Source organism: Watersipora subatra, chromosome 11 (assembly GCF_963576615.1).
Source record: "Watersipora subatra chromosome 11, tzWatSuba1.1, whole genome shotgun sequence".
In the NCBI taxonomy this organism is placed as follows: Eukaryota; Metazoa; Bryozoa; class Gymnolaemata; order Cheilostomatida; family Watersiporidae; genus Watersipora; species Watersipora subatra.
Window position 1 is genome coordinate 291,737 of NC_088718.1, and position 10,299 is coordinate 302,035.

At 35.0% G+C, this 10,299-nt stretch overlaps 1 protein-coding gene across 2 annotated transcripts in view; it reads left to right on the forward strand.

The window, feature by feature from the left end:
• The window catches only part of LOC137408211 (transient receptor potential cation channel subfamily A member 1 homolog), a 41,420-nt gene extending 35,577 nt beyond the window's left edge, over positions 1-5,843 (forward strand). For both annotated transcript variants that reach the window (XM_068094624.1, XM_068094622.1), the window contains 3 exons: positions 3,053-3,181; positions 4,702-4,795; positions 5,740-5,843. In XM_068094624.1, coding sequence (XP_067950725.1) covers positions 3,053-3,181; positions 4,702-4,795; positions 5,740-5,759 — 243 coding nt within the window. In that variant the 3' untranslated portion in view covers positions 5,760-5,843. The remainder of the gene's footprint in view (positions 1-3,052; positions 3,182-4,701; positions 4,796-5,739) is intronic.
• The last annotated feature ends 4,456 nt before the right edge of the window (positions 5,844-10,299 follow it).

Genomic DNA, 10,299 nt, shown 5'->3' on the forward strand with positions numbered 1-10,299 from the left:
CAAGCAATGGCAATCTTATGTCATTGGCCTTTGAATGATGGAGTCTTTGTGTGACTCTTCTTAATTTAATTCCGAGCATTTCCAACACTAATGCATAACATACTGTAAAACCTCTTATTGAGCGCTGTGGCGCACTATTTATCTATGGTGGCGGTCAATATGGTGGCGGTCAATATGGTGGCGGTCAATATGGTGGCGGTCAATATGGTGGCGGTCAATATGGTGGCGGTCAATATGGTGGCGGTCAATATGGTGGCGTTCTATTTTTCAAATGGATTGTCAGAATTTTGGGAAGATAATTTTAGCCCTTTTATGGGTGAAGCGAATGTCGCCCATATTTTGCCCTCTTTTTCCAGAGGAGTGATATTAAACCTTTTGGATGCAATAAATCTTCAACTTACCTCCAACTTATCAAAGATCTCTTAATAAATAGGCATTGAGTAACTGAGAAGTATCTCTACCAGTTGATATCTATTGCTTGCAATTAACCATTGATGGTATTATAGCCTGTGTCCTCCTTTGCAATTCATTGGAGCTTTCAATTTTTATTTCATTTCTAATTTAAAAACATATTTTCATCTATTTTTGTCAATGTTGCATAAAGCTCACTGCACTCACTGATATGTTTGCTATTGTTTGCAGCCAAAAATAGCTTTTTATGTGCAATAGAAGAGGAGTTACGAGCGTCGATCAATTACGGTATAAGATTAGATTACCACAATGATGCTATTTATCTTAATAACATGATATAGATCAGCAAATCTATAAGTTATATAATGATAATCTACCAAATGTTTCTAATATATATGTATTCATTAACAAGTGACAAAAATGAACCATATTTATAATATGTAACACGCAGTAACAAAAATTAACATTTTTAATTCAACAATATATGCATCGTTTTCTCGGATAGCTGCGTTCTAATAGTTGCTTTCAATAGATCGAACACCTCCTGGTTGTCTAATATTTTCCACAATGTCTTCTGACTTCAACTCTTCTTCTGTACTGCTGAACTAGTCGATATTAGCCACAAAAAAATTGTTTTGGCAGAGCAATACTTTTACGCGTTGTATTTAGCACAAATGCAACGCTTGAAGATTTTGTTCGCTAAACGTAACTTTTGGCCTAAAACTAGGCGATCATATATAGTCGTAAATGTAAACCGTCTTTTATATACATGTACTTAGAGGTACCAAGACCGGGTTAAACAAGGAACTATTATTAGCTTGAGACGGTTATTACCGTAATTATTTTTATGGTGTGCTTGCAAAGTTTTAACGGAAAAAGCAAAAAGCTTTGGAGTTGGACAGCGAGAGAATTGGTTATTTATGTGAACGATTCATTGCTAATAGAATTTTTTGGACACTTTTCTACTGATCCCTTGATATTATGGGGTCATAAAGATCAAAGATTGTGGCGTCAACTAGAGAGTGGTGCCATATTTTTCAACTCTTCTTTGATAGTGGCGGTCAAATGGAGGTAGCATTCAATTAGAGATTTTAAAAATCTCACTTTTATCTACTCTTTGTTATTATTAATTCAACATATTCCTTATTTTCATTTTGTTTTATCAGTTCGTTTTAATTGTATCAATGTCAAATCATTTTTCATTGTAATCGTTGTAACAAAACAGACTATTTAGCCATTACTTACTAATTATTTCACATCTAAACATCTTTACAGTTGTTCTAGTTTTTCTCTTAATTTCTTTGAACTGCACAAAACACTTTTCTGATGGTAGGAAGTTTTAAAATCATCATGGTAAATGTTGTATATGGGTCGTGATATCAGAAACCATGGTTAAGTGGCAAATCACGATGTTGAGGTATCCGACTTTGAAGCTGCACTAACTGAATTAATAATATTGGTAACGATTTTTGCGACACGTGAATTCGGACCAATCAAAGAGTGATCTTTCTGAATCTGAAGTCGGTTTAGCCAATAAAAGTCTCCAACCATTGGAAAACCCCTTTAAAGCCATTGCTATGCTAAACAGGAAGTACTAAAAAATGGCGTCCAATGAAAGTAATCGACTCATTTTTGCCGATTTTAAAGATAATTCTGACATTTTGGAGAATTTTAATGAGTACTTTGGTATTCCAACTGATGCCAAAAGCAGTGAACATGAAGGGAATGATGATGATAATTTCTTAACGATTCTTATAAGATTATTATAATATTTATTTATAAGAATAGTTATTCGATTTGATATGAATGTTATAAGATTTTATTACAAGAACAGCTATTCGAGTTTACAAGATTGGGGTATATAGTGTCCAATGGTGTTCCATATGTTACTGTTAATTTTTTTTTAAGGTTTTGTTGGTGATTCTACGGCTGTGTCCAAAATCGAGATACTGCCAAGCCGTTTTTAATATTTGCAAAATTAAGAATAAGTAATACATTTCTGACAGGTATACAGTTATTTTTATGACAGCCAGTTAAAATCTGTGTAGATTTTTAAATTCAGCATAAATTTTTGTATATAAATACAGGAATCTAGATGGATATCGCATCTTCTTGATATTGGCTGTTATGACATTTGAAATGTAAACAAAATTGTGCATTGGTTTTCGTTTCTCAAACTTTAACACCAGTTTTCTCAGAACTATCTTTTTGCACTGATGGTGAACATTCAGTTTATTGGTTTATTGACCATAAAATCTGCTGTAATTAAAATAAATTCAAAATTTTTTTTGCAAATAACTGAGAATTATCTCCTTCTGCTAGTGTAGATAACTCCAAATCTCACACCATCTGAGATCATAACCCATGTTAAATAAAAATAGGTTTTTAGTACGAAGACTATTTTATTATTCTGGCTATGCCAGGCATTCATTTAGTTGTATATGCAGTATATGATATATTTATGATTATAATATATCTATGATTTTCAAGCATATTTATTTTATATATGCAGTATATCATATATTTGTGGTTTATCATATATTTACAATTTTTAAGCACATTCGTATTATATATATGGTATATTGTATATTTATGGTTATCATATGTCTATGGTTTCCATATATACATGCCTTTGGATTAGGTAGAGTTGTCGCTGAGAGTAGAGTTTAACCATCCCTCGTGGCTTCGGTGGAATTGTCTTCAAAAATTTACCAATTCGTGCTGCCTAAGCTTTTCACAAGAGGAGACACCAATAGTTGCTCCCCCTCAGGTAAGATTTCCTAAAACATTAGTTAATTGATACAAATTTTTTTACTTTTAAAAAGCTTTCAATTACAACCATTCACAGTTGTAAAAATTTTCAGCAATCATTTGCTATGATCAGCCAACTGCTAGTTGTATAGCATTTCAGTCAGTATCTCAAAATACTTTTTTAAAATCCTTTTTTTCTCGAAAGAATATGATAGATAAGCAAAAATGTGATAAATTAAAATATAAAACCTACTTGGCTTCGATCGGATTAAATTATTTTGTATGCATTTAGCAATTGTGTTTTAATCTATGAAGGACGTGTTTTGTGCCTATGTTTTATGTGATGTTTATTACAAGGATTTGGTAAGTTGGGGAGAAAGTGGATAGGAACAATTATACAACTCACATATGAACCATATCATGCTCGCTTAAGCAAAATTTTCATAGTTGACGGTATTTACAAAACCGTCTTCTATGAACACATGGGAACCAGAAACAAGGTGATGAGTTGAAAATCTGTCAGCTTTTTTCGCTTGATTCACATACATTACGGAGCCCTGTAAATGCTAACAGAAGTATCTGTTAGCGATGGCGATTTGATAGTAACAGTTTTTCAGTTGCCAGTTTATGTATATGTATTGTTAATGTACTAGCTGCTTCTCCTGGATATTAGCCTCAATTTTGTGTCATGGTTTCGTACATGGAGTTATATGATATAATTCGATTGACAATGACTTACAATAATAGCTCTAATGTGTTTAGGGCTATTTTTGTTTATCTAAAACTTAAGTTTTTACTGTAGCTTGTATGTACAGTTGGGATTTGAATTTACATCTACTTTATAATGTCTGTGCTATACAATATAATACAACAGTGATAAATATCTACTTTATAATGTCTGTGCTATACAATATAATACAACAGTGATAAATATCTACTTTATAATGTCTGTGCTATACAATATAATACAACAGTGATAAATATCTACTTTATAATGTCTGTGCTATACAATATAATACAACAGTGATAAATATCTGCTTTATAATGTCTGTGCTATACAATATAATACAACAGTGATAAATATCTACCAGAATGTCAGAATTGTTCCCTTCAATCGGTAATTTAAAACGCTGCTTTCATACATCTCCGGATTGGATGCGATACTCATTTGCTTTAGGCTTTTACTTACAACATGATGCTAGGGAGACGTGGATCTCTCCCTCTAGCAGTTTTAGGATCCAAAACTATGATCGCCTCTCAACAAGTCAAGTAGAAAAGATGATGAGACCGATCGCAATAGCATGGAACTAATTCAAATCTGTCTCTAAATCTATCAGCCTATGAGATTAGGCAAAATATTTCCCTCAAACTCTGCCAGATTTTTGCATCCATTGAGATAGTTTACACAGTTACTCCACTCCCTCCTCTCTTGAACACTCCACAGTGAGACCAGCTATGATAGTCATATTGACTTGTTGTTTCACAAATCGTTCTACTCTCGACCATTACTGTACTCATTGCTTTGCCATCTTTTTTCAGTATGACATAGAAATGGTTGTCAAAGAGCAGCAAGATTTGAAACGACAGATGACAATGCTGACCAATCAGATGATGCAGCTGCAGACGATGATAGGTGAGTATTCACTGTTTGCTGCTGGTTGCAAATGCCCGCAAAAATTTATCACATGTGGAAAACAATATTCTAAAACAATGTTTCAAGCATATTCAGTTAATCACTTTTCAAAGGAGTTCTTGTGTCCAGTGGTTCATTTGTCTTGTGTTTCGTACTTGCTCTATCTCATCAAAAAATCTGAGCTTATTAACGATTCAGGCGTGACTTCTATTTTTTATTAGTAACTTGTAGTTGACTTGTTTTTTAATTTATTCACTTTATAATCTTATCAACCTTTAATCTGATGGACACCAAATGTGCAACGGTGCTTTTCCCATAGCTACTGAATGACTCTTTTTTGTTGGTGCGGTTCATCCAGAGATTTGAATACTTCACGATTTGTATTTGACTTGCTTAAATTATCACTCAGAATACAGAGTACCATCATGATGAAACAGTCTTCCAATAGACATACCCAAAACCTTTGCATTTACTAGTTTTAGAGTTAATGTTAAAAGCCATTTGTTAAGCCTAGATTAATTTAAACCTGCTATTTGAGTTTGCCAATTCTTGTGGGCCCAACGCCTCGACTAGCTGCAGTGCTACTGCGCATGTGGGCCTCATCATGCTCTAACGAGTAGGAACTAAACTTTCATTTATTTTGTTTAACTTTTAAATCAATATTTTAACTATATCTTCATTCTGTTTAACGTTATATTTTTACTAATTGTTGAAATAAAATACACACGCACACACACATTCAAAATCTTCAGCTTCGTAAAGTTACGAATTTAATAATTTTATTTTAAATAAAGCTATGATAAATAAGCCGTAAGCAAGTTTGTGCATTCCATTTAGTTGTGTAGGCAACTAGGAAAGAGATTTTAGCTGACAAACATTTTTTCTGTTAGGGTTTAGAATAGAGCATCATGTCTTAATGGACAATATGCTTTTCTTATTTTTAGCTAACAACTCGCAGCAATGAAACAGTTCTGCAAAAAGATAGAATTTCCCTCGCTAACATTTGGAGCCTAACGAACTTAGTCAACGAATAGATTACCTTATGTTACGAATAGATTACCTTATGTTATGCTTAATGTTTAGTACCGGTTGTTGGACGTGCAACGTATTTTAACAAGCACTCTGAGCTCTGAATGTGTTGTATGTGGAAACCTGTAGTAAAGAACAGTTAATTAGTTGAGAGATTGCTAGTTAGATGCTGCATATAATACTTTCACATATCCAACTATTTTTATTGGTTTGAGTTACTGTAGTCATATATGCTTTGCGTACTTACGGTAGCTTTAGGCTTCATTATTATTATTAGATTTACTGTTTTAATCTTTGCTTTTGCTTTACATGGTGCAGCTCTCTATGCACATATATTAATTTACCATGTGGCGTGTACATGTATTTATTATATAGTTGGTTATACAATTGATAGATAATCATTTACTGACTAGTTTAATACATACTTTTATATTTCATTACTTCTTTTCATAGCGGTTGGGAAGAGATAAATCAAATATTAATTTCTACAATTAATTCATGCATTTTGCAAGATTTTCCTCTTACATTAGGTGCCAGCTAAACAATATACTATTTCGAATTTCTTCTGATCATTGCTTACCTATGTTTTCTGCAATTTTTCACGGGTCATACATATACGTGTAGTTAATGTACGTGTATTATCCTTATATAATAATTATACGCTCTAACTACAAATTTGCCCCCGGTCTTAATTCACTGCTATTTAGTTTTTATAGTTTTTACACTTCCTGCAACTGCAATAATTTTGATAATTATGACCATTTATTATTCTAAGCAATATTAATAAATTTTAAATAACCATAATAAACACATATATGTTAATTATTACCTGCCTTTGTTAATCAATATCTAGGAAAATTAGTAGATAGCTTTGAAGACCTGGATGTCCACTTCCTTAACAAGATACAAGGTTGTATTATGTGGAAGGATTTTGTTGCCAAATGGCGCGGAGTCCCTGTTAAATTTATATACCGCTACATGACATGCAGGTCTTTGGTGTATTTAGATATATCTACACGGATGGAAGGTCATGGTAGATATATATATATATATATATATACATGTTTACTCATGCAACAAACAGTAGTGTTTTGGCTATTGAAGCCTCATCAGCTCATAGCAGGCAAGGGACACAAATCCCATTACCGATGAGAGTTGACTTCCTGCCATGAAACAACTAAGTTGCCTCACGGACTTTAAGAAATTCAATGTGCTGACACCAGAGTGCTCAAATCACAAATCTGATGAGCTTTGCACGAAGGCTAGTAGTTCCACACCTCTCACATTGTGCTCAACCAAACTGAAGTAAAGGAGCATATACATACATGTATATATATATATTGTATATCTACCAAGGCCTCCAATTACTGTACGTATATCTAAAGGCAACAAAGACGGCCAATTCATGTAACTATATCTAAATACCCAAAAGAACTCCAACTCATGTAGCTACATCTAAATACACCCAAGACCTCCAATATACATGTATATACCTGTCTATCTATACATGTATATATATGTACATGTATATATACGTTAATATATATACATAGATCATACATATACATGTGTACATATACATTTATAATATACACTAGCTGCATTACCCGCCTACTGTAACAGATTCACGCGCAGCTTAAGGTTTATTGAGAGTTGTCTTTCATACTGTATAACAACTCCAAATATGCAGTCTACTGAAATTGTTGCCCTGAATATGCACACACATTTTACATGTCAATAATGTTGGGGAGAATAATGGAAATCTGCAATGTGTTTCACGGCTAGGCGCGTGTAAAATCTAGTAAATATTCTAGATTCATGTGTCTAGATTCATGCGTCCGTCCATACCCGTCTATATTTACAGTTGACGATCGCGCACTTCTGCCGCCGAGCCCCTGCCTTGGCTGACCAGTCTTTACTCGCCGAGCTGTTGACAATCGCGCTCTTGCACTCGCAATCAATCGCTTTGCACTCGCAGTCAATCGGCCCGCACCCGCCTCACAATCAATCGCCTCGCAATCAATTGCCTCGCACTCGCCTTGCAATCGATCGCGTCGCACTCGCAACCGATCGCCTCGCACTCGCAACCGATCGCAATCGATCGCCTCGCACTCGCAACCAATCGCCTCCCACTTGCAACCGATCGCCTCACACTCGCAACCAATCGCCTCGCACTCGCAACCAATCACCTGGCACTCGCAATCAGTCACCTAGCAATCAATCGCCTAGCACTCAATCGCTTCGCAATCAATCACATCGCACTCGTCAACTCATTCATCCGGAAAGCTGTGCCTGGATACTCTCGCTGCAAAAAGGTCTCCCGGGCATCCTAAAGTGACGCCACGACCCCAAACCGCTAGCTGCTTTTCCCGTCCACGGGAACAGATTCATGTACAGCAAGAGGTTTATTGAGAGTTGTCTTTCATACTGTAAAACAACTCCAAATATGCAGTCTACTGAAATTTTTTGCCTTGATCACACTATGCATACACATATGCAGTCATATATGTCAATAATGTTGGGAGAACAATAGAAATCTGCAATACGTTTTACAGCTAGTCTACAATGCATCAGTCTCAAACCACTCAAATCGGCACTGCCCTATTTGTATACAGAGAACTGATAATGAAATTGACATTGCTAGGCAAACTGAAGTTCTTCAAACTGGCAGTATTGAAAAGTTTTGCATTTTCTACAAAATTATACAAAATATTTTGCTATCGCCAGCATTTATTGAATGGAGACTATATGCTTAAAACACTAATCATAGCTCACCAGTTTTTCTTCTATAGCCTGTGTTTTGACATGGTATATACAAACAGTAATGAGGTTGTGTCGATAAAATTTATATGTATAACAGCACAGACAGAATGATGCCAAGGCAGATACAGCATTAGCACCTCACAATAATAAAACATAACACCAACATGATAGCCTTTTTATGAGATACAATAAGGATAACAAATGCATTAAAATATATATATACTGAAAAATATGTTAGAAAATGCTGCATGTGGTATAGCAGAACATGAAGAACATAGCATGACATAACAATAACACAATATTAGTTCAACGCAACACTTGCGGATATACAACATTTTTTGTTTTTCTGTCGGGTGTATGAACAAACAGTTTTCGGTTTGTGCTTACTTTTTAACAGGCAACGTACAGCTGGTCATGGCTAAGGCAGGGTGACAGTAAGTGGGTACCGGCTGCTCTCTTTCTTTTCACCATCGCCTATCGCAACCCTCGGAGTACTCCTGCAAGTAGTAGTAAGTTACAGTAAGCCTACTCGTAGCGGGAAAAAAAATTAGTAACTCAGATGCTGAAGGAAATGAACTTGTCCAACTATCACAAACTGGCAAATCCAACGTTATTAAGTAGTTGAGGTGTGGCGATTCATGGGCAATACAACATTGGATAAAACGTACTAACCTTTTTGATGATTTCAGAGTTATTGTGTAGTTTTGCTTTTGCTAGTGCAAAACTGTGTAAAAAGATAAGAATAGATAGAATGTTATTAGTTAATATTGCCGTACAGCTGGTATAAAGAAGCGCCCTTTCTAGACACTGACATCTATCAAAATACGTAGGATGTGGACAGAACTTCATCGTGAACAATGATTGGGAACTCTCTGATTATTGATAAAGTCGTGACTACGCTGGTAAGGGGAGAAAAGCATAAATAATAAAAAGTCCAGCCCACATACAGGTAGTTTACAAAAGATCTAAAGTCATAGAAAGTTGGTAAAAGCTTTAGGCGCAATGCAGATATACACATTAGTGTCGATAAATCGACTTCAGTGAATGGATGAAATGAACAATGTGATAAATGAATGAAATGAGTGAATAAATGAACAATGATAAGTGATGAGACTATTGACTTATTAGAGCAATGATATGACTAGTTTCCTAACTAAGAGCAATGATACAACCCCCACCGTGGGAGTTGTATATCATTGCTAAGAGAAAAGAATTACTCACTAAATAAAAATATCCTGCGGCGTGTAAATGAAATTCATAGACGCTGATATAGTTCGATATCCCTTCCACATTATTTCTTAAAAGCTATTAAAACATTAATAAGCATGGTCAATACTGAGGGGTTCACTCTTTTTTATTTATCCCCAAGGGCTCGACGAAAAAAGCAAGTTTTAGCGGGTTTTTTTTGGTGGGCTGAAACTTTAGAGTGTTTTCATAAAAAGTGTATGTTTTTTTAGCTTGGTACATGAATACTCTTTTCCACACAGTGGAAAGGAGAATGCAAGAGCAAAAATGGGACAATTAGTCTGTGATGATGAAGTGGTAAGGGGTAGTTTTTTATTAATGTGTAAGTCAGTGGAAAGGGTGTATTTTATAACTTCTCAGACTAGCCTTGGGAGATGAACAGAAGAGAGTGAACAACCTGGGAGTTAATAGTCATAGCAAAAAAACGCTTAGCGTTGTTTTTTAGCACATCCATGCTTTAAGTTGGT